Source organism: Taudactylus pleione, unplaced genomic scaffold (assembly GCF_031769625.1).
Source record: "Taudactylus pleione unplaced genomic scaffold, aTauple2 ptg000114l, whole genome shotgun sequence".
Taxonomy (NCBI): domain Eukaryota; kingdom Metazoa; phylum Chordata; class Amphibia; order Anura; family Myobatrachidae; genus Taudactylus; species Taudactylus pleione.
In genome coordinates this window covers 14,728,555-14,756,087 of record NW_028284516.1, presented here as the reverse complement: position 1 = coordinate 14,756,087, position 27,533 = coordinate 14,728,555, and the positions used below count along the sequence as shown (strand labels likewise).

Sequence of the window (27,533 nt, the reverse complement as noted above, 5' to 3'; positions counted from 1 at the left end):
TTCTTGAGATTCCTGCGCCTACTTCTGCGGCTAGGAGTGGATTTTTATCCCAGAAGGGGACCAGGAAGAGTGCTTTCCAAAAACAAATAAACAATTGACTCAAAAAATCCTTTGCAAACCTTCTGTAAAGGCATTTCCCAACCTGTACAGGGATATAAAAAAAAACATAGTTAGTGGCCTCAAAGTGCCACTTAACAGCACAGATATGTGGACAAGCGTAAGATCTATGATTTAAGGTCCCCTGCCTAAAATCATATATCTTAGCCAACCCTGGGCCTCAAGATCTACCAACAGTGCATGTTTTCCAGGTCTCCTCACAGAATCACAACTGTAATATATAATTAACTCCACTTGTGGATCTTTTCAAATGTGGCACTGAGTAATGAATACACGTGTGCACCTGCTAGGTGGTCTGGAAAACGTGAACTGTTACTAGCTCTTGAGGACCGAGGTTGGCTACCCCTGATTTAAGGCCTTACGTTGTATCTTTCTTGAGAATCCTGTGCCTGCTTCTGTGGCTAGGAGTGGATTTTCATTCCAGAAGGAGACCAGGAAGAGTGCTTTCCAAAAACAATTGACTTAAATAATCCTTTGCAAACCTTCTGTAAAGGCATTTCCCAACCTGTACAGGGACATTAAAAAAAAACAGAGTAATGCTGCATACACATGGGACGATTTTCCTGAACGAAATGAACAATAATGATATCGTTGAACGATATATTGTCCATTTTTAGGCAGTGAACGGTCGTCCATCGACCAACGATGCGCGTTCCCACATGGACGATAAAGATATCTTTCATCGTCCAGCAAGCAGGCCAACTTGGACGATATCATCAATTTTCCCTGTTCAGAGATGTGGCAGGATGAATCACTGAAAGATATCTTTGAAAGATATCTTTCAAGTCGTTGGTGGTACAGATCGTACCGTGTGTATGCACCTAGTGGGCTTCAAACTGCCGTTGTTCCCACTGTCCACTTAACCAGATCAGATATGTGAACAAGCGGAACAGAGCATTAAATGCAACATCTCAGATTTAAGGTTTTATGGAGCATACACACGGTCAGATGTGTCAGATGAACGATTTGACCAACAATTTGAACGATTTTGCAAACGATTTGAACTACGAACGATTTTTGACTACATTAAAATGACTGAAATCGTCCAAAACTGACTGCAAACACATCAGATGTCAGATATCTGACCATCGGGAACGCGCATCGTTCATCGTTCAGACATGTCACATATGTCAGATTTTCCTTCAGTTGTGAACGATTGAACGATTTTTTAAATCGTTATCGTTCAGATCTGAAGAAAAATCTGACCGTGTATATGCACCATAAGTCTTACGTTGTGTCTTTCTTGGGAATTCTTGAGCGCCATGCCTGCTTGCTGGGAGTGGATTTTCATCTCAGAAGGGATGAAGAGATTATTTTTTCTTCCCAACGGACACAGGGCCTGATTCAGAGCCGGATGCTCTGACCAGAGCGCTCGCTCTGAATCAGGGCCCTCCTACATGAAAATGGAGCGGCCTCTTGGACGCTCGCATAACTGTGGGTGACGGAGACGGAGACCCTGCGGTAGGGTCTTGCTGCCGCAAGCCCTGGAGTGATTTAGGCTCTATCAGAGCCAAAATCACTCCCACTGACATCACTACTGATGTCAGTGGGGCCGGCTTCAGACGGTAGGCGTTCCCATGGGAACCAAAGGGGGCGTGCTGTCAATCAACATCGACAGCACGCCCCCTGTGGTGCGAGACCCGGAGCGACGGCTACCCCATCGCTAGCCGGGCCTCGCGCATGCGCACGACGGAGCTCCCTCCGTCGTGCGCATGCGCAGTAGGGCACCATCGACCTGCTTGCGAGCGTCCTGCGCTCGCGAGCGGGTCTGAATCAGGCCCACAGATCTGAAGAGAAAGAGATACATGTAAATAACTACTGGCAGGAAAAAGAGGCAATTTGGGGATATATTTAAGGTTCTAACTAAAAATGAAAAGTGTTCATGTTGCTACTTGCTATGGGCAACATGAAGAACATTCACTGTCTTTGCTTTACCTGAGCTGCCCACCCACCTTCCAGTGTACTCGCTCAGAAAGAGTTTTCAGCACACCCGGGAACCTTGTCAGTGATCAGCCTGAGACTACTTCCCCAAAATGTGGAAAAGATGATGTCCATCAAAATGAACTACAAGCTCTATGAGAAAGACCTTTACTGTCAATTACGTTAAAAAATTACACAGGCACCTGCAATGGTGGATTTCAGCGGGGACAAAATAGGAGATATGGTAAGAACTTACCTTTGTTATCTCTATTTCTACGAAGTCCATAGGGTTCCACAGGATACCTTGAGGTATAGGTGATGACGTCAGGCATCGGGCACCATAGAGTTAAGATCTGGACACACAAAAGAATCACATTCTCACCAGAGGGAGACGGAAAAACTGGTGACCAGAGTAAAGCCCATCTGCAGCACAGGTGCGACAGGGCGGGAGTCCTGTGGAACCCTATGGACTTCGTAGAAATAGAGATAACAAAGGTAAGTTCTTGCCATATCTCCTATTTTCTACATCAGGGTCCATAGGGTATCCACAGGATACCTTGGGGATGTCCCAAAGCAGTATCCTTTAAGGGTGGGGACGCTCCTGTGCTGAAAGGAGAATCCGCCGCCCGAAGGAAGCATCCTGAGAGGCAAAGGTGTCAAACGCGTAATACCTCACAAAGGTATGGACCGAGGACCATGTGGCAGCCTTGCAGATCTGGACAGCAGAAGCACCACGTCGAGCAGCCCACTAAGGACCCACAGACCTAGTGGAATGAGCCCTCACAGAGGAAGGAACCGGAAGGCCTTCATGAAGATAAGCTTCTGAAATGGCCATACGAATCCAGCCTGCCAAAGTCTGCTCTGAAGCAGGACAACCCATTTTACGGAAGCCATAGAGGACAAACAAGGTGTCCGACTTCCTAAATGAAGAAGTGCGGTCAACATAAATCCTTAAGGCCCGCACAACATCCAAAGTGGCCTCACCCACTGAAAGATCAGGCGAGTTAAAAGCCGGCACAACGATTTCCTCATTGATGTGAAAACTGGAAACAACTTTAGGAAGGAAACCAGGACGAGTGCGCAGCACCGCCCTGTTCCTATGAAAAATCAGAAAAGGGGGTCTACAAGACAGAGCCCCTAAGTCAGAAACACGTCTGACCGAAGCAATGGCCAGAAGGAAAATAGTTTTAGCTGTCAGCCATTTGAGGTCCACTGAGCCCAGTGGTTCAAACGGCAGTCCCTGGAGAGCCCTCAGGACCACAGCTAAATCCCAAGGCGCTACCAGTGGAACAAAAGGTGGCTGAATTCTGAGAACACCTTGCATAAAAGTGCGCACATCAGGGATTGCAGCAATCCTACGATGGAACCAGATGGACAGGGCAGACACCTGCACCTTCAGAGAAGCAAGGCGAAGCCCATGGTCCAGTCCCGCCTGTAGGAAAGCTGATACTCTAGACAGACAGAACTCCCGAGGAGCATAACCTCTCGGCCGACACCACTGGAAGAACGTATGCCACACACGATGGTATATCCTTGCAGAGGATGGTTTCTGAGCCCTTAGCATTGTTTGCACTACAGAGCTGGAAAACCCCCTGGACCTTAACATGGCCGTCTCAACAGCCACGCCGTCAAAGACAGCCGAGTCAGGTCCGGGTGAAGACAAGGACCCTGTGACAGGAGGTCCGGACGTAACGTCAACCACAGATGAATGTCCACGGACAGTCCCTGGAGGTCTGAGAACCAGTGCCTCCGGGGCCACACGGGAGCTATCAACAGGAGCGTCCCTCCTTCCTGTTTGAATTTCCGGAATACCCGTGGAAGAAGGGAAAACGGAGGAAACAGATAAGCAAACGGAACGTCCACCGGACGGACAGAGCATCCACCAGAGACGCCTTTTCGTCTCTTGTGCGAGACCCGTACACCGGCAACTTGTTGTTGTGCCGTGACACCATGAGGTCGATCTCTGGAAGACCCCACCTGTCCACCAGAAGTTGAAAGACGTCCTGGTGCAGAGACCATTCCCCCGGATGAACGTCCTGGCGACTGAGAAAGTCCGCCTCCCAGTTTAGGGCTCCCGGGATGAAGACTGCTGATATGGCCGGGAGATTGCGCTCCGTCCAAGCAAGGATTCGGGACACCTCTACGAGAGCCGCCCGACTTCGGGTTCCTCCTTGCCGATTTATGTAGGCCACGGTGGTAGCGTTGTCCGACTGGACTTGCACTGGGTGACCTTGGAGAACCCAATGTGCCTGCTGGAGAGAATTGAATACTGCACGGAGCTCCAAGATGTTTATTGGAAGCTCTGTTTCCGCCCGAGTCCACCTGCCCTGGAACAAGTGTGGACCCATGACTGCTCCCCAGCCTCGCAGACTGGCGTCCGTTGTCAACAGGACCCAATTCGCCACCCAGAACGGGTCGTCTGCAACCACCAGGCTAGGGACAGGCGAACCTCCGGAGTGAGCACCATCGTCTGGGATTTTAGACTCTGAGGCAGTCCATTCCATTTGGAAAGGATCAATTGCTGCAGAAGTCTGGAGTGAAACTGGGCATATTCCACCATGTCGAATACCGACACCATGGAGCCCAGTAACCTCATCGCCGAGTGCAGAGACACACGGCGATTCTGCAGACAACTGCGCACCCTCAACTGCAAGGCAGAGATCTTTTCCCCCATCACAAAGATCCTTTGCTGTCCGGAGTCCAATAAGGCTCCGAGGTGCAGAATCCTCTGAGACGGGATCAGGGTGGACTTCTGCCAGTTTATCAACCAGCCGTGCCGTTGCAGTACCGCAATGGTCAGGTCCAAGTGGCGTAGAAGGAGCTCTGGAGATCCTGCCACCAACAGAAGGTCGTCCAAGTACGGTAACATGCGGACTCCCTGCTGCCGCAGGGAAGCCGCCATGACCGCCATCACCTTGGTGAATACACGTGGTGCTGTCGCCAGCCCAAAAGGTAACGCCCGGAACTGAAAGTGGTCGTTGCGGATTACAAACTTGAGGAACTGTTGATGGTGTAAAATAATAGGGACATGCAGGTAAGCGTCCTGTATGTCCAACGATACCATGTAATCCCCAGGTTCCAGCGCCAGAATGATGGACCGTAGGGTCTCCATCCGAAACCTCGGCACCCGCAAAGACTTGTTGAGTGCTTTGAGGTTGAGGATCGGACGATACGACGCATTGGGTTTCTGCACCAAAAACAGATTGGAATAGAAACCTTGGCCCCTCTGGGAGAAAGGAACAGGCACTATAACTCCAGCCTGGAGCATAGTGTGCAAAACCTTCCGCAGTTCCACGGCTTTGTTCCGGTCTGATGGAAGACCCGTGGTGAAGAATCGAGATGGGGGCCTGTGCCGAAAGGAGAGGGCGTACCGGTGAGAAACCACCTCGAGAACCCAAGTGTCTGTCGTGGTAACCGACCAACACTGGGCGAACTGCAGCAGGCGGCCTCCCACTTTTGGGATCCCCCAAAGGGAGGCCCGGACTGTCAGGCTGCAGGCTTGTCATCGGGCTTAGGGGCCGGACGTCTGGTACTCCAGGCCTGTTTCCGGGGCTTGGCCGATTTTTTGGGGCCAGCCTGTCTGGGAAAAGACTGCGTCTTAGGCCTACCCTGGGCCCTGTAAGGCCGACGTACCTGAACCGGAAGAAACCGCAGCAGACGGAAGACATGCCGATTTGGCTGCCGCCAGCGTGGCTACGATTTTGTCCAGATACGGACCAAAGAGGACTTCTCCATTGAAAGGCAAAGCTTCCAAGCCCTTCTTGGAATCAGCGTCCGCCTTCCAAGATCGCAACCATAAGGTGCGACGAGCAGCGACAGCCGCCGAAGAAATCCAAGACGCCAGGGTACTGATATCCAAGGCCGCCTCATTGATTAAGTGGCCGAGTCCCGGAGATTGCCTATCAACTCGGTCTGTTCAGCCGAACAGTCAGAATCGAAAGACGCCTCCAAATTATCAGCCCAGCGCTCCATAGCTCTGGCTACCCAACAACTGGCCATAGCCGGCCTAGCTGCCCCCCCCTGCAAGGGAATAAACAGACTTTAGGCAAATCTCTACCTTACGGTCCGCAGCATCCTTCAAGGAAGACATGGAGGGCATGGGCAATGTGGCACTGCGGACTAGGCGTGTCACATGGGAATCCACCTGTGGAGGGGATTCCCACTTAGAAAAATAATTATCCGCAAACGGATAAGCCACCTCCAAGCGCCTCTGAGGCTGATACCGTTTGCCCGGATGTTTCCACGCCTCCTCTAAATGGTCCACTAACTGACCCGAAAGAGGAAACACTGTGGCGTCACCCTTAATATCCCTAAAAAAGGCATATTTAGATTTTGACACCGGAGGATTTTCATCCTCAATCACTAAAGCTGTGCGGACTGCCCGAATAAGTCCAGGAATATAAACCTTGGACCTAGCGTCCGACTCTTTAGTACGGAGAGGTTCCTGGTCCGAAAGATCCAGAATCTCCCCATAATCAGACGTCACGTCGTCATCCTCATAAGGAGCGGACAGAGACGCCACCGACCGCTTATGCGGCCTCAACACAGACTCCCTTTGTAACACGTCCGACAAGTGCTGTACAGAACTTGTCAGAGAATTAACCCACGCAGGCTCCTGAGACTTGGGGAGGGGAAATAGGGAGACTGTGTGGTACCATCAATTGTCTCGGGAAACCCTGCATGGGTGACGACACCACCGACTGCTGGGACAAACCCATCTGTGAGAACGCAGGCTGCGGAGCTAACTGGCCCATGAGGGTTGTAAGCGCTTTGGCGAAACAAGCCCAGGGCGGCTCCTGTACCGGGGCCGTGACAGTAATTGGCCGCGCCAATAAATAACACTGCCAACATAGCCCCTCCGCGCTACCTTCCCCCTCCGCTATAGGTACCTTGCACGTAGTACACAAAAGCTGGAGAGGAAAGTCACTCTCAGACATGATGGTAAGTATGTGACCCCTCTCACTGATACTCGAAGTATAGTGTCAGACCACCCTGCAATCACCGCACCGCAAGGGCTTTAGCAGAAAAAGATCAGGGACAGTGAAAAGGCTGACAGTAGAAAATGAAAGTACAGGCAGCAGCGCTAGCAGAAGTCACATACAATGCAAAGAAAATCAATTCCTGCACTAACAGCGCTGATAATCAACTACGCAGACACAGGGCCTGGTAGGACACAGCGCTGCATACACAGACCTGAACCAAACGGAGGAGAGGTATGCCGGGTGACCCAGACCGCGATGCCACCGCTTCCAAGCTTCCAGCAGCGTTCACCATGCGTCTTGTAAAGATGGCCACCGAGGAGCATAGAGGAGGCCGGCCTGGGGGAGGAGCGCTGCCACAGGACCAGTCAGCACAGTGCAGAGAGGGCTGTGTGCAGCGGGAGACGCGCCGGCTGTGTACAGGGAAGGCGCGCTCCCCTGGCATGCAATTAACCCCTGGGACGCCACAGTGCTACCGCTCAGCCGTGGTCCGCTGGCCCAGGGGGGTAGTGGAAGCGCAGGTTAGGTACCTGGCTCCACGCTGCAGCCAGTCCCCAGGGAGCCCCCTGCCTGGGGACTCTGGACCATGTTTCAGCAGGGTCCCACCGCGGGACCCCGCTGCTTACCTGCTGCCCCATTAGATCCGGCCATGGTCCCAAACATCTGGGGTCACCGCTAGCTGTGACTCCAGATGCTTACCAGCATCCCCGGATCGGTACCGGCGTTCTGGTACCGGCGGGTTGTAGGGAAGACAGCATGGACGTCAGCACTGACTGTCCATGCTGTACTTCCAGATGTGCAGCCACAGCTGCATTGAAGAAACTTCAGGGGCTATTCTTAGCCCCCCTCTAACAGGTGCATCCGACTCCGGCCGGGCACCAAACGAAACTGAGATGCCTTGGCTCGGGGGCGGGGTATAGGAGGGGGACCCTAGTGCATCCTGGGAGGCTGAAACTTAACTCTATGGTGCCCGGTGCCTGACGTCATCATCTATACCCCAAGGTATCCTGTGGATACCCTATGGACCCTGATGTAGAAAATAATATTGTGTGAAGAAGATGATGTATACATCACCCCAGATTATACCCTCCCCCAAGCCTATATCGTCATCCCATCCTGTATTGTGTATAAATTACAGCTGCGCTTCCAGTTAGATTGGGCATTCATTGTCCACTTTAGTGGATGTGAGCTCCATTTTAGACCATATCATCACTTCACCCCCTACACATCTTCTGACCTGGGCTATAGGAGAAGCAGCTGCACTCTGGAATCCGGTTGCATGGAGTTGGCCCTCTGACTCACTGAAATTCCGGTAGAGGGGCCATGGGTAGGGAGTAGGGACACTATAATCAGAGAACGCAGATTTAGCTGCTTTATTCAATTTTTTAAACCATATTCTCTATTTTCACCTTTGAAAATGTTTATGCAAATCTCAGCAGAGGCGTTTGTGATGACATGGTTAACGCACACACACACAGAAAAATAAACACATTGATTGATTAATTAATAATTTTTTAGGGGGCACTTGGGAGAGCACCCGAAAGAGGCAGCAGCTTCTTGATAAACGACACAGGCAGCACAGCACCCCTGCGCACCTACGCTGATGACAGGTGTGGCTAATAAGCACACAAAAAAATGTGTTTATTTATTTATTTTTTGGGCAGCAGCCCCTTGACAGACAGGAGCACAGCACCCCTGCTCAGCTACGCCGATGACAGGTAGATGACAGGTTGTTTATTTATTTGTTTATTTTTTGGGCAGCAGCCCCTTGACAGACAGGAACACAGAACTCCTGTGCAGCTACGCCGATGACAGGTGTGGCTAACACGCACACAAAAAAAATTGTTTATTTATTTTTTGTCCAGGAGCCCCTTGACAGACAGCAGTAGCACAGCACCCCTGCGCAGCTACGCTGTTGACAGGTGTGGCTAACGCGCACACAAAAAAAAAAATTATTTATTTTTTGCCCAGCAGCCCCTTGACAGACAGCAACACAGCACCCCTGCGCACCTACGCTGATGACAGGTGTGGCTAACACGCACACAGAAAAAACATATTTTTTTTTTCTTTACACTGGGGGTGGGTGAAGAGCACCCCTGAAGGACAGAGCACCCCCTGGACAACACAGCACTACAGCCAGCCAGCCCCTATGGACAGGACAACAACAGCCAGCCCCTTTATATACAACAGCCAACCCTTATGGACAGGATAACAGCCAGCCCCTATATGGACAACAGATGCCAGCCAGCCCCTATATGGACAAGAGTAGCCAGCCAGCCCCTATGGCCAGCATAAGCGTCAGCTACAGACCCCAGCTCCCTTCCTCTTCACAGCCGGAAGTTTTCTAGAATCCAAAACCCGCGAGAATCCGAGAGCGGGATTATGACGTTTTGCCTCGTTTTCAGATCCGAGTCAGGCAGGAAAACCCGAGCCAACACGGATCTGTACTCGGATCCCCAAAGTTCAGGTGGGTCTGGTTCTCTGAGAACCGGACCCGTTCATCTCTACCTTTAATACAATAAGCAGTAAATTTTGTTTCCTTAGAGCATAGGTTCTCAAATTCGGTCCTCAGGACCCCAAACAGTGCATGTTTTCCAGCTGTCATCACAGAATCACAAGTGATAATTAGCTCCACCTGTGGATCTTTTAAAATGTGTCAATGAGTAATGACTACACCTGTGCACCTGCTGGGTGACCTGGAAAACGTGAACTGTGTGGGGTCCTGAGGACAGAGTTTGAGAACCACTGCATTAAAACATTAATTATAAACTGCATTAAAAACATTAATGCAAAAAAAATAAATTAGTTTGTTTCCATCCCTGATCAGGTCACGTATTACACTCAGTTTGGTCTCCCAAGGGTCCGTTTAAACAGGAAATGTCCACTAGATCCACTTGGTTACATTCCACATACATCATAAAAGGCCAGATAACAATAAAAATATAAAGCAAACAACAGTCCCTAATGAGAACGCTACATATTGTATGGACTTGTGAATGAATTCTCTATGTGAGCGTAATCACAATTCAATCGCTGCGCATGCGATGTGCGGCTTACATGCAGGCGCAATGGCTAACAATCACTCAATCTGCGTAAATATCACCATTGCGTCCACATGTGAATCAGGCCCATAGTTTCAGCATTACATTTGGAGATTGTGAGATGCCCTGAGAGAGGTGCGATAGAACCGTCTTCATGTGAAGGATTTTTTAATCTTACAGTATGTGCCGGTATATGACAACACAGCAGGGGTGGTCACTTAGTAGGTGGGTGTTAGGGTACCAAGAGTTTGGTGCTTACAGCCTCTAGAGAGGTTAGGGCGGCCCTCTAAGCTTCAAAAGGGCCACACATTACTTTTAGTCTCAAAAGTAAGTGAAATTAATATATTTAATTAATGAAAGAGACACCTCTCAGTAATAACATATCAGCGGGTCTTTTAAACAATCTTAAAAAGATATAACAAACAAAGGAGGAGATGTACTCAGCCATGGAGAGAGATAAAGAACCAACCAATACGCTTCTGTCATTTTATCAATATAGCCTGTAAAGTGACAGTTAGGAGCTGATTGGTTGGTACATTATTGCTCTCCAAGGCTTAGGACATCTCCTCCAAAATGACAAAGTAGGAAGGCGCTGGGGCCCTGAGGTGAGGATTTGGAGGACCAGCTGTTGCCCATTACTGTCCTGGCATCACAAACTTGTTGACGCTTACAGCCAAATTAACATGGTCTCTGTATATTTTCCTTGGAAACCGAAACTTTACCAACCACTAAAACACTAGGATACTCAGCTCTTACATATAGGTTTGTGAATGTAACAAAATATTTCATTATATTCTATCAACTTTTATTTTAAATGTATTAAGCTGGGCATGAAATATGGATCACCTGTATACTGTTATTACAGTACTAGAAGGATCGTGGCACCAGCAGTACATCCTCTTATCACAAGTGTCTAGCACGTTGGAACAAACAAAAAGAAAAGCCGCACGGTATAATGAAGCAGCTTTGAAAAGCCGCACGTCTATGTGCTGTGCATCTGTGAGGGTGTCAGTTGCTCAGCATGCGCGTAAAAACCATGACAGCTCATTTGCCTGCATAATAGTTAGCAGTGTCAGAAATCATTATGTGTTTCACAATACAAACATATAATGAATTATGGAATTTGTATTACAATATATCTAAAATGATACTTTCCTTATAAATGCATCCATCCAGGGCCGTAGCTAGGGTAGTGCGGCCGGTGCCATCGCACAGGGCACCACAGGTCAGGGGGCGCTGTTTGGGCCTGTCAAATTTCTGTTTATTATCATTCTCACTTGTAGCTTCCTCTTATTTCATCCCCAGCATCCCCTGGCCTCCTCCATCTCTTCCCTGGTCCTTCCCCATGAAACCATGGCCCTTTTTTGGGTGCATTATGTCCCTTTGAAGAATAAGGGGGCCACCAATGCTTTTTCTGGCACAGGGCACCAAAAAGTCTAGTTACGGCTCTGCATCCATCTATATATCAGCAGCTTGTGTCACATATTCAGGGGCTATATGCCATCTCAGGATGGCGTACAGTAACACTACCAAGTTCAGAACTTGATGAATGCCATGCTAAAGTATGGGGACTGTGGATATTATCGGGGGAGAATTGTAACCAGGAGAAATCTTCCCTGCATTACATGAATGATGAATGGGTCTGTAACTTAATTTCTACAAAAGTACGTTAAAAATTTTATTTTAGAAATGAAAGGATGATGATTAGACCCCTATAAAACATTCCTCTGCAAGACATACCCCACAGCTGATGGGGATTACAACTCTTTATTTCCCCTTCCCATCATTGCTTTACAATACTCTCAAATTTGAAACAAGAGCATTGTTTCTCTTATTGTTAAAACATTTGCACTACTGCCACAGTTTTTTTGTGTGTTACCAGAGAACTTATACTTACATGAGTGCAGATTGACCCCTTTGTTTTGCCCTAATCGAGTGGGATCTTTCTGCTCCATCTGCAGCTACCGTTGATAAATACCATAGTGAGCGCATGGTTCTATACCTTCTTAATATCATTAAAGAAATCTGCACTTTATGGGAGGGTGGCCAAGAGAAACACCTAAAACAGCACTACTAACACCTAAAGCAAACAAAACCTAAGTGAAGGAACTGAAATGCCAGATTCTGTGGTATGGTTTGGAATAGGTCACCATTCCTGATGGAATGAGGGCAATATTTCAAACAAGAACTGACAAAAATTGCACTGCCCAGATGTCCAAAGCTGCACTTACCCCAACAGTCCACCAAGTCTAACTATGGGGTTGGCATGGTGTATCTACATAATCATAAAATGTTTTATATTTTTTATCCTGTGTACATATTAACACAGGATACTACATGGAATATGGTGCTTTAGACAAAGATGGTATGACTGTTTTCCAGAGCAGTCATGTAGATTGAGGTAATGGGGCAATTCTTGTATAAAATCAAGGAAAAAAACTGGGCTATACAAAACAGCCCAATAAGATAACATGTAGATAGCAAATTTTCTCTCCTGTCATTTCAAGAGCCCTTAGTAAATTGGGATCCCATGGTGGGAGATCATTTTAATGGTATTCAACAAGATGAAAAAAACATATCTAAAAGTTAAAACAAGTGGAATCTTAAGGAGCAGGAAATTCTGCTTTACAACCAATGAATCACACTTTCCTACTCATTCCGAATTCAGTGAGCTATGAACAGTGAGCTATGAACAATCAGCTATGAACAGTGAACACGGCGCTATGAACAGTAAGCTATAAACAGTGAGCTATGAACAGTAAGCTATAAACAGTGAGCTATGAACAGAGAGCTATGAACAGAGCTATGAACCGAGAGCTATGAACCGTGAGCTATGAACCGTGAGCTATGAACAGAGAGCTAAGAGCAGTCAGCTATGAACAGTAAGCTATGAACAGTGAGCTATGAACAGAGAGCTATGAACAGAGAGCTATGAACAGAGAGCTATGAACAATCAGCTATGAACAGTGAACACGGAGCTATGAGCAGTAAGTTATGAACATTGAGCTATGAACAATCAGCTATGAACAGTGAACACGGAGCTATGAGCAGTCAGCTATGAACAGAGAGCTAAGAGCAGTCAGCTATGAACAGAGAGCTATGAACAATCAGCTATGAACAGTGAACACGGAGCTATGAGCAGTCAGCTATGAACAGAGAGCTATGAACAATCAGCTATGAACAGTGAACACGGAGCTATGAGCAGTAAGTTATGAACAGTGAGCTATGAGCAGTAAGTTATGAACAGTGAGCTATAAACAGTGAGCTATGAACAGTCAGCTATGAACAGTCAGCTATGAACAGTCAGCTATGAATGAACAGATTTACCAAATGGGAGAGAAGAATTCATTGCACACATATGATTTTTTCCTGTCAAGTGACTACTGCAGAATAAAATTGTGATGTGAAAAACAAAGATTGTAGCCATTACGGTAGCATGCATGGAGTGGGGACAAAGCATTGCAGTGTTCTCACAGATTCCATGTTGATTTAGTATGTACAGTCCTGTTAAAGACAAAGGGGCCTATTCATCTACGCAAAAAACATCAATGGAGGTAATGGAGTTCTACCTAAATACCGGAGGAATTCATCATTCCTCCTCTCCATAAGTATCTATTCCGAAAAGCTGTCATTTTGCTCTAACTTACCGCAGCTGTAATCAGTGCTGCGCATGCGCTGTTACATTCGCAAAAACTTATTACAGCTGCGGCAATTCTGTGTCCCCCCCAATCCCCCCCACCCTTCCACCTACCTGGCAGCTGCGGATCCCGACCTCCTGTCTGAAGATTTATTTATTTTTTTAACTTTACTTTGTTCTGCCGGGAAAACACAGTCAGAGCCGCAGCCGGAGCCGGAGGAGGGACCATGGAGCAACGGAGGGAGCCGAGGAGGACCTGCTCACGGTGAAAGCAGGTAAGTATAACCCGCTGTATGCCACCTGAGAGTGCTAAAGTATGGGGAGTGTGGAAATTAACGCAGACAAACTTAGCCAGGAGATATCAGTGATATCTCCTGTGCTAAGTGTGTTAATGAATACTACAAAAACGGTAATTAAGGAAAATGTCCTTAAAAACATTATTTTAGTGTTGATGAACAGGCCCCAAATACTGTAAATTACTGTCTGACATCATAATAGATTATGGGATGGATAGAACTTTCCTGAACCCCAGCTAGACTTGCATCTAACATTTTAAAATAAAGTGTGTAAATCTCAACATCAATGCAAAAATGAAGTGTGATTGGTAAGCACTAGATGGGTACAAACTCCTGAATGGCGCCTAAAATGTTCATCAAATTTCACTATGGATAGTTACAGAAAGTAACGATACTGGATTTAAACCTCTATACGCTCCTGTCTATACCTTCTAAATCCTGCCTATACCTTCTAAAATTGTTGCTATTAGCGCAATCAGTCATACAGTAAATAAATGCCTTCAGACTTTGAAATGTGTTTCCAACGCACAAAGGTTATTATTCAACATAAAAACAGTAGGTTACACGCTGTGATCTAAAGACAATTTAGCGCAAAGAAATCATTCAGACCCAAGGTACAGTTACATACGCACACGCTTTGGGACCAGTTACCGGCATCAACAAGAAACCTCCGTCAACAGCATCAGCAAGAAGACTCCAGATTGGGGTCTGAACGCAGAACGCACATATATACTCTTACAGGGATAGGCAAAACAATAGGCAAGTTTGGCATGATTCCATTGGTTCTCCGTCACGGTTCTTCTGTTACAGGACATTTAACAGGTCAATTCAAATGGACAGAGGTCAGCCTCCAACAGCCTTTTGTCTCCTTTTTTCCACCGCATGCAAATCTAAGCTGCTAACATTACATAGTACATTTTAGTGTTTTAACTCTCTACAGTCCATAAGTTGAGAACGCATGTTGCGATCTTCTCACCAATGCCACCGGAAAGCTGTTGAGACAGAGTAGATCAGTACAACACCAAACACGGTTTGCTTATTATGTACTAAACCTTAGATATCAAATAGTCTTTATTTCACAACATTAGTAATAAATGAATAAACCTTGAATATTACACTTTGAAGCTATGGAACCTTTTATGTGAGTGTGCAGTGTGTAAGTATTAGGGGTTTGGGAAAAGACGCTAGTTAGAATTATGTAGCGAGCACTTTTAACTTAGGGAAGATGCGTACGCATGAAGCTAATAAACAGCGTCCGTACGCGGGGTATTATGCATTCACTAATGTGCGTATTTTTAATGTGTGTATGAGGTATGGTGAAATATGAGATCGCATGATGCTAATAATAGCATCGCCGTATGTACTTAAGTGTGAGTTTCTCTAAAAAGGCGCTGAGCGGCCATTCGCAAAATGGCGTCGTGCAGATCTAATTTTTTAAGATCCAACGTAATTTTAAACTGATTCTGTCTCAGCCAATTATCCAGCTTCGACAAAAGGAATATCAACAATTGGGAAACCCTCTATGTTGTGAGTTGTGTGTTAGACCTAAAACCTTACCAAATGCTCATATAAATGGGAAGGAAAAAGGAAAATTAGTGCATTATCTTACAAATCATATATAAGGAGAATGATTGTGAGAGACATCCCCACAGCGGACGTACTTACGTGATATAGATATATATATATATATATTATATATTTATATATATATATATATATAAATATAACAGACTCATCAATATGGAAGGAAATGGAGTCCTCAAATCTAAATAAAAAAGGAAGTGGGTGCGCTAAGACCGCTCAACTACTGTTGAGTACAGACAATTGCTGCTGACACCAGAGGGTATTCTGCCAATAGCCTCACTGACGTGTGCATAAAAAGAGAAAAGGTGTTTGCGCAGTGGTCTATACACAAATACCAAGGCTTTGGAATAATTAATCAAATAAATGTATTACACATATAAATGAACTGCAGTTCAGTATAAAAACATATTGTGTCATCACATATAAAAATATATATCTCTGGGGTATACCTATCTGATAACTAAATATGATAAATTATAAATATCATCCTAAACCAAATATAATAAATGGTATAACCCTCTAAAACTTGGAAGGGTGAAGATGTGTAGTATATAGGTTTCTGGGAAATGCATAGTCACCAATGTAGACCCCTAATTCATAGGCTGATGTCCCCGATATCCAAGCTGATGATGTACACAGCACTTGATGTAAAGTGAGTAACAGGAGATCTCCTACTGTGATCCGTGATCCCCTGTTTCCCTCCTGGCAAAGGGATCCTCGTGAAACCCTAATTAAACGCCACTCCAGCGGCTCCCCACTGAGATGGAAAGGGTTTTTGTGTATTCTGGACCCCAATGTAGCGCCGCTCCAGCGGCTGCCGACTTCGGCGTGTGGGGATAACCAGAGTCCGATTGCTGGTGTAGTGCACCGCACTGGTGTGAGCCCCAAAGTTGCGCCGCTCCAGCGGCTGATAACTCCGGCGTGTGGAGGAGAAACAAAGTCCAGCTACCGAGTCGCATAGCGCTCACGTGTTATGTTTAACGCGACTTGTAGCACACAGAGGTAAGATGTATCTGGACATATCTGTAGTTAACCACTTAACTGGCTAATATGTTTTCCAAAAACCGCTCAGAAATTGACGGGGTTTTTTTATGACTGAATTAGGTCAAGGAGATCTATTTAAAACGTATAAAATACTTCTTAATAAAAAAAATATATATATATATATATTTTTTAAAAACAGAGTATACCATAAAAATAGTAATTTCTATGGAATACTGTAGTGATGACCATCAATGGCTGATTGCTTTAAACCATCGATGGTTGAGTTCCACATAAAGACGATTTTTCTGATGTATTGGGAAAATCGGTAGTAACAATGATCGGGACTGACTGGGGGAAAGAGGGACTTGGGATGGCCATTGGCTAGGGTGTCCATCAAAGGTCACCACTGATGGCACAAAAACCATCTACGGTGAAGCATCGATGGTTTGCACCACTCAATGGTCACCACTGCCCGTGGGTCAATAAAAAACAGTGGGCGGAGCTTAGCGGACCGGGAGCAGTAAAAACGAAAAACATTGGGTTATCTGCCATCGATGGCAAAACCATTGACCAGCGGTAGTAAACTATCGATGTTTAACTATCGATGGCCATCCCTAGAGTGGTGGTGGGTGCTGATAGTCCTGACCGCTGGGTAATTAAACAGGGGGGGGGGGGGCGGCACTGACAGTCCCAGCGGCTGCAGAGAAAAGGAGCAGCCACCGGGTCATCACACAGGGGAGGGAGGGGGAGGGCAGTGCTTGAGGTCCTGGCGGCTGCAGAGAGAAGCTGCCGCCGGGTAATCACACATAGGAAGGGAACCGGCACTGAAGGTCCCAGTGGCCGCTTTTCTCTGCAGCCGCCGGGTGATCACAGAACGAGGGGTCGGACGCTGACAGTCCCTGGTGACTGAATCTCCCTGCAGTCGCAGGGAGGGGTCGGGACGCCGGGCTGGCTGATCACTGTGCCCAGCAGTGATCAGCAGACACTGGGGGAGGATCGGAAGGTGCAGAGAGGCCAGCAGGTCCCTCTGAGACTGTTGGCTATATGAAGATTCTCTTCCAATAGCCACCCACAGGGCGTTTCTGACTGATCGCATCAGAAGCGACCATGTCAGGGAAAGCCCAGCCTGCTGTGGTCGCATCTGATGTGACCATGCCAGGCAAGTGGTTATAGGATAGGCAACCCATTGCATTCAGCTGCTGTGGAGCTACATACTGCAGCATGCATTTCCACATTTTTGCTATGAGGGCATGCTAAATCTGTGGCAGGGCATGCTGGGATGTTTAGTTCCACAGCAGCTGGAGTGCCACAGGTTGCCTACCCTTGTATCAGTGTATTATCCTAAAACACATTTATTGATGAACACACATAGTACAAGGTATACCCAGTAAAACACTAAAATGTACAAAGTAAAAATCCCAAAATGGGGAAGGTTGGATAACGCTACTAGATAATGATGGTAAACAGGCTTTGTGAAATGCAGTCTTTTGGGTCCCAGGAACCCAGAAACATGCTGTCCCCAAGCGGAACATTTCTGGAACAAAGAGTCAACCTTCTTCAAACATAACAAGCACCAACGCATTTTGACCCGCTGCAAGGTTTGTCAAGGCCATTTGCAAGATGATTGCCAATTAAGTTTTGCTCTGTACTCAAAATCTGAAAGTAAACATGCCTATTTCTAAGAGGGTCAAAACTTCATAGGACCGCAGCACAGGACTGCCCACTTGCTTTTCAACCTGAGCTCTCAGTTTCCATGACAGTTCACTCAATTTTTCATATTGTTCTAGTGAAACTGATCTTGAAAACTTTCCATTAGTGTATTTCATCTCACTCATATGTTGTTAAAGCTAACAAGCATGACCCTGGATTCATGCATTTTACAAAACTCCAACAATTGTACATTGGCTGGTTTACAGTAAAGAAAACATCTTATGGAATCTTGTATGTTCTTTTATTATTGAGACTGTTTCAAAAGGAATACCTCAAGAAATTCTCCCTTTGCCCCCTCCATCTCTCTCCCATTGGCCCCTTCGTCCATCTCCCTTTGCCATCTCCGTGTTTCTCCCTTTGCCCTCTCCAGGTCTCTCCCTTTGCCCCCCCCCCAGGTCTCTCCCTTTGCCCCTCCAGGTCTCTCCCTTTGCCCCCTCTAGGTCTCTCCCTTTGCCCCCTCCATGTGTCCCCATAGTTGTAATTGTCAACGCCATTCTGCAGCATCGCTCCTCAGATCAGCTAAGACACTTCCTGTCTGATCTCCCACAACGCACTGCGTTGTAGGACTCCATTCAGCAACAAGCAGCCTCAGGATTCCCTGCCTATTGCTTGCCAGTGACAACCCCACCCCCGCCGACAACCCCACCCACCCATGCAAAAAAATAATAATACACTGGCCGGCCTCTTTAGGCAATCGGCCTCAGCGGTACCCCAGTGACAGTGCAAGGTAGTGCAAAGTGACAGCGAGAACGGAGGCATGTTGCGTAACTTTTTTGGGATGTGTTTCTGGCTGTGTCTGCAATCCAGTAGGCAGATAATATGGCTCCAGCGTCTCAGTTGCGATGGCCGATCTCAGTGACCACAGACTCGCTGTGTTTGATGCTGTGTATGTGTACTCAATTGTGGAATGCTGTGATGGCTCCAGTGGGCGCCTCGGTACAAGTTCCGGTGGCTATTCCATTAGCATATTTTTGCACATCCCCAGCTTTGGCAGCAATAGTGCTCCACTCTAAATCACGCCCATAGCGTGTGACAACAGAGGTGCAATAGACTTGTCCTACAGCACAAAGCACCATGAATGGTCTATGGGGCCTATTCATGATGTTAATTATCGGGGTCCGAACGGACCCCCGATAATTAACACCCTAATTCGCCGCGGCCACTGGATCAATTCATCATTGCTCCGGCACAGTGGCAGCCGATGTGAAATCAGCTGCCCCCGCGGGCGGCTTCACTGCTCCTTTTCGGAGCAGTGAATCTTTTCACTGCTCGCGGTGCGCATGCGTGACCTACGGGTCACGCATGCGCACAAGGGCCCCGACGTCCGGCGGAAGGAGCCGGACAGGGGCGGAGGGATCCGTAAGGATCCCTTCTAGCAAGCCAGACCCTCTTCCCATAGGGAAGAGCGGGCGGCGAAGAACAAGCCATCTGAAGATGGCGAATGCCCCCGCAGTCCAGCTCCGAAAATATAATATTTTCGGAGCTTGATGAATTCTGTCCCCATACTAGTGTATGGGGACAGCAGGCCATTCCGAAAACAGAAGGTAAGTAGGAGATATCTGTGATATCTCCTGCTTCACCTTCTTAATGAATGGCCTGAATACTTAATTTTAACAATTAAGTAGCAATGTGCTTTTTCACCTGCTTTTGTCAAAATTAAGTGATGATGAATAGACCGCTATAGGTATTAGACATCACTTCATCCGCGAGCTGGTGGAGAAGTCTGTCAGCGTAATCTTTGTTGCACGTGAGGATAATATTGCTGATATGATGACAAAGGGATATCACTTGTGAAAAGGGCTCTGCAGCATATTGGATACGGCAACCAGTGTGTTTTTTTCAATTCAACCAAATCCCAGGATACATGTACACCTTATATTTTATCGCTTGGACTAATTGATTAATGAAATACCCATTTTTTTATTATTATTTTTTATTGTCGGGATTTTGTTCCTTTTTTTCTTCTATTGTATACTATTTTTTTTATTCTAATCATGGTTTCTTCAGCATGAGACCCATTTTTTATTGTGTATTATGTGAATAAATTCACTATTATATTTACATCTGCCACGGTGCGAGACTGCATATTTGCACTGCATTTTTATTGCTGATGTTTACTTCTAATACTATGTAGATTGAGCTACCTTCCACAGTGTTATGCTGGGTACACAATAGACAATATGTTGTCCGATCTGCCGAAACAGATGACACATCGGGCACATCAGCCCGATACGCGCTCCTGCTCGTCGTCAGTGACATCGCCCGTCAGATCTGCATGCAAGTCCAACGGGTGATATCACCAGCGGGGGCATGGCCCCTGCTATTGCTCCATCGCTGCCGGCATACACACTTACCGATGCCAGCACACCCGCTGGGTCCCATCGCGAATGAAATCGTACTGGGTACACATCGTTTAGTGTGTGTACCCAGCTTTAGAGTGCAGTGCGCTCCGACACAGTCTACTGCATACATCCGGGCACTAAGACCCGGAATCACCTGGAGGTATGACCTCCGACCTGATGACGTGATGTGCAGTGTTCCAGGATGAGGTCTCATTTTTCCATCTGGAAATTGAAAGTGTCCTATGAAAATGAAGATTATTAGCAGGAATGAAGTAATGATCCTAACTGTAAGTCAATTTCTGGTGGATGTACTAGTAAATGGGATTGACCTCACAAAACGTATGTGACCTCATAACGTTGGAATTTTATGGGCAGATCAGGTGTACTTTGATGGCTCAAATATGCGGCCCATTTAATCAAGATATTCCATTCTAGAATGTAATGAAGTATTGCCACATTGCATGAAATCAAGAGCAGATTCTTTATTTTACTAGAGCAGTATTGATAAATAACCTGACGTACTGCCAAATATTCTGCATCCAGTTCATCCTACCTATCACATAAAGCCTGTCCATTGTATCTTCGCTATTAACTTGTAGGCACATTTACTATATGTCAGAGTTATGTGTTGTAAAACGCGTGGTCAGTATTTTAGAACATAGGGGGATTTATTTAATAAGTCCAACACTTTTGTTCGTGTTCATGCCCGATATTTAAAAGGGCAGCGCTTTTACTAGCCGTGTCTTGATAGTAAAAGCACTGTCCCTTTAAATATCGGGCATAAACACGCGCGGAAGTCTCGGGTTGTAAGAAAACCCTTAGATTTAGGAGGTCCATAGTTGTGGCCAGGAACCATATCCATAACATAAAGGCTTTCAATAATGACATCACCATGGATATCTCCATCTGAAGACAATAAAGCAGGAACAACCTGGTGCAGCACTATCAGAACCTATAACACTATTAGTTAAAATTTACACTATACTTTCTATAACATGTGAAAAGGAATAAACCTTTACTTATGGTCCCTATTATTGTGTAAAACATACATATTCACACACTTTAAACCCCAAAATTCAACTGCTCATGTAAATCCTGCGTATTATCTTTGTTTTCACTCTGTTTGTGATAGGAATTATGTCTCCATTACAGATAAATAAAACTGTAAAAAGCACCTGGGTAGTCCAAGTAATGAAATGAAATTCCAGCTAGCACAAAAAACATTGCATCATACTTATCATTCCCAAACACTGATCTACCACATATCCGGTGAAAGCTCACTAAACAATGGTTCCAAAGTAAAATGATCTAACACTAACAAAAATTAAAGGAATTAAAGATTTATTTTTTGATGTCAAGCTCAGGGGAATGAATCACAAATCACCTACCTGTGCAGCCAGGGCATACTGTAATATAATGGTGTTTTTGTAGTGTATGTGGATAGCCAACATTATCAACCCAGACAGTGTCCCCAAGGGGTCTTAAGTTACTGGGACAATTGCCCACTGGGTGATTCCTCAGCTCAGTTTATGACTCTCTGTCCCTTTGAGTAAACTGTGTGGCAGAGAGAAAAACATGTTGCACCATTTCTTTGTTTAAGCACCGACCACATCCAACAATGTGGTCTGTAACTGACAGAACAGTAACACAAGCTGTTTTCCTATGAGTGTGTCACTCCCACCGTATATACCCAGCTACGGTGCACACAGTACACATCTTATTGCTATTATTACATCTCTTCACACTGGGGGGAAGAATATATAAGGATCATGAAGTGCATGTGAGAAATGAGGGAGGTTGGTGTCATCTTGTTTCTCTTTCTATGATCAGATTGCACAAAAAAAGTATTTCCCATAGAATCCAAGCTGAGCTGCAAGCCTTTGTTACAGCAACACCATGCCAGAGAGGTGGCTCCCAAGGGTGCTGCTGTCACACAAAGATCAACAAATTGGGGGTACACATACAATGAATGGGCACTCTGACCCCAAATGCTATATTTAGAGAGGGGGATAGAGGCAGAAGGTGGAATAAAAACCCCAGTGACAGGAGTGAGGGGCACATGTTATTCTATCCACAGAAGGGGGTGTGTGCGAGCATTGTGCCAGTGTTTCTCTGCTGCATGCATGGATGGCTGGGTATCAGAGGTATTATATATACAGCTTATTATGTTGCCCCACTGATGAATGGGCACCAGCAGCACAAAGAGTCATTAGCTGGAGAGCACACATATAAACACTGGAAAGAGGAGTGAGAGCAGCAGTGTCATGTGAACTAGTTTCCTTTGTTACACCATGGTACAGAGAGAAACAAGCTGGATGCTGCAGCACATGGCTACCCCGTGCACGCCCACTCCGAGCTGCTGCACCCCGGCATGCATTCCCCAGGCTGGCACCCACCTTGGAGGGGCACCTCACAGATCTGGGACATGGGAGCCTCTGTGTATCTTCCTCCACCACCTCTACCTCCTCTTCTTCCTCCTCCTCCTCCTCTTCGCCACGTCCGTCAGCAGTCACTGACCCAATGCCCAGTCCTGCTGCCCGTGCCCATTGCATACCACACTTCGGGGCAATCTCTGCTGCTGTGCCAACCTTGCTGCCAAGGACGGAGCGCTTGCTGCTGAGGCGGCGAGGCTGCATGTTCTTCCCCGGGACTGTCCTGTGTCTCCTCCCCCTCAGGTCCTGGGAGCTGTCATTTTCAGCACCTCCCCGTGTACACCCATCTCCCCCCGCCACACAACTCCTTCTCACAAAGCCCCCATATTTTCATCAATAGGGCAGGGGGTGGGGGGTTTCCTGGAGTGGTGTTGCACAGGGCAGAAGGGGACCGTAGAGTGGTGTTGCACACACAGGTCAGGGACGAACGGACCCTGGACTGGTGCTGCACATGGTAGGGGGGGGGGGGGGGGATTGGGGGGTACTTGGAGTGGAACTGCAGGACGGGTGGAGGGGGAACCATGCAATGGGGCTGGGCAGGGGGGAGATGGGGTCCTGGAGTAGAGCTCCCAAGAAATGTGGCAGAGAGGGCTTGTGGCCATCTAATAAAGGAGTTATCACTGACTTATAGAAAGACTTACTTTAGTGTCACTAATGGATAATTATTATATAGGACCAGCTGACCTGTGGCTCATCAAGTGTCAATGTTATACAGGTAGTCAGGGACTAACTAATGTGAACAATTTTATAGTTATATAGGGACTAACGAAATGTTTACCACTGCCATGTTATATGATACCTGCTATAAAAATAATTATAAAAGCAGATACAGTATATATTTCATGGCTCCATTGTTGATAATGTTACCTAATGAGAGTACTGACATATAGTGCGAAAACTCAGGTGTGATTATCTCACACCCACGATTAAGTGTGGCTATATGCCGCACTTACAGTACCTCCGGACTCAGGGCCTGATTCAGAGCCGCTCGCTCGCGCTGTGCGTTCACAAGTTGCCCGATGTTCTGCGTACGCGCATGCGCACGCTTCGTTCTGCGCGTGCACAAACTACACACTGTGATCGCAACCCTCTCGCTTGCCCAGCAAAGGCAGACCAGGGTAATGAGTGACAGGAGAGGCCATTTGTGGGTGGTAACGGGGAGGACACTAATAACGGGGGGTTGGAGATGCGAACGCAGGCGTGCCTGGGTGTTTCAACACTGCTTTAGAGGCGTGCATAAATAACAGGCAGCATCATAGTACATGTCACTTGCCATTTTTTTACACTGATTTCCTCGCAATGCTTGCGGTAGGGTAAAATCCGATGGTGTCCGAGGTACCAATGTTTTAATACACTTCCTGGAGATGACGTGTTGCCGGTGGGCGGCTCTGCCTGTGCGATTGGGCGTACGCAAGCACAAAGTGGCCGCTCGCTAAGACATGTTGGGCGTGCTTATGCCTTGGCGAGTGATCGCTTCCCGTAGCTTCACTTTCACAAATTTGCATACGCATCTACTTAGCTTACGCAGATAGCGAACGGGTCTGAATCAGGCCCTCAGATTTTTGTTCGCAGCCAGACAGAAGCTTCTAAGGCGGCGAGTTCCGATGCTGATTCCAGCATTTACACACCGTCGCAGCGGCAATCCGCCCCCCTTGCATAATAATCTCACCTAAATGAATTCCCCACTTTGCCACATATACAGAAGCAATCCACTCAATCAGCCATAACATTAAAACCACCTGCCTAATATTGTGCAGGTTCCCCTCATGCCACCAAAACAGCTCTGACCCGTCAAGGCATGGACTCCACAAGACCTCTGGAAGTGTCCTGTGGTATCTGGCACCAAAACGTTAGCAGAAGATCCTTAAATTCCTGTAAGCTGCGAGGTGGGTTCTCCATGGCTCAGACTTGTTTTTCCAGCACATCCCACAGATGCTCGATCGGATTGAATTTAGAGGTCAAGTCAAAACCTTGAACTCTTTGTCATGTTACTCAAACCATTCCTGGACAATGTTTGCAGTGTGGCAGGGCGCAGTATCCTGATGAAAGAGGCCACTGTCATCAGGAAATACCGTTGCCATGAAGGGATGTACTTGGTCTGCAACAATGTTTAGGTAGGTGGTACGTGTCAAAGTTGGAGACGAGCCCTGCGTTGCCTCTGTTGCCGACAATCTCCGCCGTGTACTGGGACCCAGCAGCTCTTCCCAGAGTAACAATTTACGACATACAGTAATGCACATGTGAGATTCCCCGCTCCAGCTTTCCTCCTCGGCGTCCTGTATGAATGGACGTGCCCCTAAGTATCCCATATAACGAGAAGCCCCACTGAGACCCTAACTACACTGTGTCATCGCAGCTAAGCCAGCATATACAGGTTACTACATTGGCGCACCATAATGTCCAGCATAATCCTAAAGCTCCTGGCTGCAACTGGGAAATCCTACCTGTATCAGGTTAAGTCATCTGCCATGCGTGCTTACCTCCCACCTGCACTCCTGCAGCAGGGGCAGACTCCGGAGCCTGCTCTCAGGTAGCGTGGGGACCAATTCTGCTCATCTACAGCCAGGGCCGGCCCAAGCCAAATATTTTTGTTAAGCGGATATAGATTTTGGCGCCCCTTGTTGAAATAAAGCCTCATATTTCGGTGTGTGAAATATCCGGAGTGCATGTAATAATGTAACAATGACAAAATGAAATCTGTAGATCAAAATACCAGCTTTATATACACATGGTTATAATTTAATACTATACTCAGTGGCGTCACTAGGATTGGTGTAACCAAGTGCAGTAACTAATGGTGTCACCCCACATGGACCTTCTCCTGGATCAGACAATACAGAATCCTTAGTAATAATATACAATGGACCCAAAAGAGGGAAAAAAAACATACACATTAACCTCCACTGTGTGGGGCCCCACGTGATAAATAAAAAACACATACATAGGCCACAACATGAAAAAAAAAACACATAGGCTTTGCATGAAAAAAACACATACATAGGCCCCCACATGAAAATAATAAAGCACATAGGCTCCGCATAAAAAAAATCAAAACACATTCTGCCCCCACGTAAAAATAAAACATAAAGCGCATTGGAGAATAAAAAACGCACATAGATCCCCACATGAGAAAAAAACACACACATTAGCATCCACATAAAAGTAATAAAACATATAGGATTTGCATGAAAAAAAACACACACATAGGCCCCTACATGAAAATAATTAAACACACACACAGACCGCCACATAAAAATGTTATAGGGCCCCTATACAGCAGGACCACCCTGGGTGTTAAGTTACAAATTCACCCTAAGATACATATTCAGGGAGAGGGAGACAGCCAGTGGGTGATAGGAAAAGGGCGACAGCCAGTGGGTGACAGAGAGAGGGTGACAGCAGAGGGTAATGACAGGGTGAGGGTGACAGCAGTGGGTGACAGGGAGAGGGTGAGGGCGACAGCACTAAGTGACAGGGGGAGGGTGATGACAGAGAGAGGGTGACAGCACTAGGTGACGGGGAGGGTGACGACAGGGAGAGGGTGACAGCACTAGGTGACAAGGTGACAACAGGGAGAGGGTGACAGCACTAGGTGACAGAGGGTGACGACAAGGAGAGGATGACAGCACTAGGTGACGGGGAGGGTGACAGAGGGTGACGACAGGGAGAGGGTTCACAGCACTAGGTGACAGGGAGAGGGTGACGCCAGGAGACGGTGACAGCAGTGGGTGACAGTGATGACAGGGAGAGGGTGACGGCCAGTGCATGATAAATACAAAGTAATTAAATTGTCTTACCTGGGGCTGCAGCACGTGGATGGTTCCTCCTAACCTTGGACTTAACGCCGGGGATGGTCACGAGTTTGTGATGTCAGATCCCCGGCGACTAAGCAGCAGCACAGCCAGAGGAAGCTGGGGTTGGAGGGGAGGAGCGGGGAGAGCATGGCCCTTCCACTCGGGCACAGACTCGGGTGGAAGGTGACTGTGTCACTCTGGGGGGGAGGAGCTCAGGAGAGGGGAGGAGAAGAGAGCGGCCACTCCTCCCCCTCCAGCCGTGCCTGGCCTGCTGTCAATCAACAAGGTATGGGCCGGTGTTCAGGCAGCAGCTGTGGCTGGCTGCCGCTGCGCAGCGGCATGCGAGTCAGTGTGAGTCAATGTAACTCCAGCGGCTGTGTGGGACAGCAGCGGGAGAGATGACGCCCTTACAACTTGGCACCGTACGCGGCTGCGTACCTCGCGTAGTAGGCCGGCCGGCCCTGTCTACAGCCTTCGACACTAGCAGCAGTGAGGTAACTGCTGCATTGCTGCTGGGAGAGCTGTGGCTGATGGCAGGGGCTAGAGAAAAGCAGAATCGTCCCTGGATAGCAGCGCCAGAGCTGGGTCAGAACAGCTATGGATGGGAGGAGTCCACTAAGAGAGGGGGCCTGGGTGTACTTGTCCACTGTGCCCCCCCTTATTTTATTCTGGCTCTAGGGGTATCCATGACCCTATA

General features: G+C 47.2%; 1 protein-coding gene across 2 annotated transcripts in view; it reads right to left on the bottom strand.

Moving 5' to 3' along the window:
• The window catches only part of ZNF704 (zinc finger protein 704), a 104,950-nt gene extending 81,704 nt beyond the window's left edge, over positions 1 to 23,246 (bottom strand). For both annotated transcript variants that reach the window (XM_088471551.1, XM_088471552.1), the window contains exon 1: positions 23,007 to 23,246. In XM_088471551.1, coding sequence (XP_088327677.1) covers positions 23,007 to 23,246 — 240 coding nt within the window. The remainder of the gene's footprint in view (positions 1 to 23,006) is intronic.
• Positions 23,247 to 27,533: the final 4,287 nt, after the last annotated feature.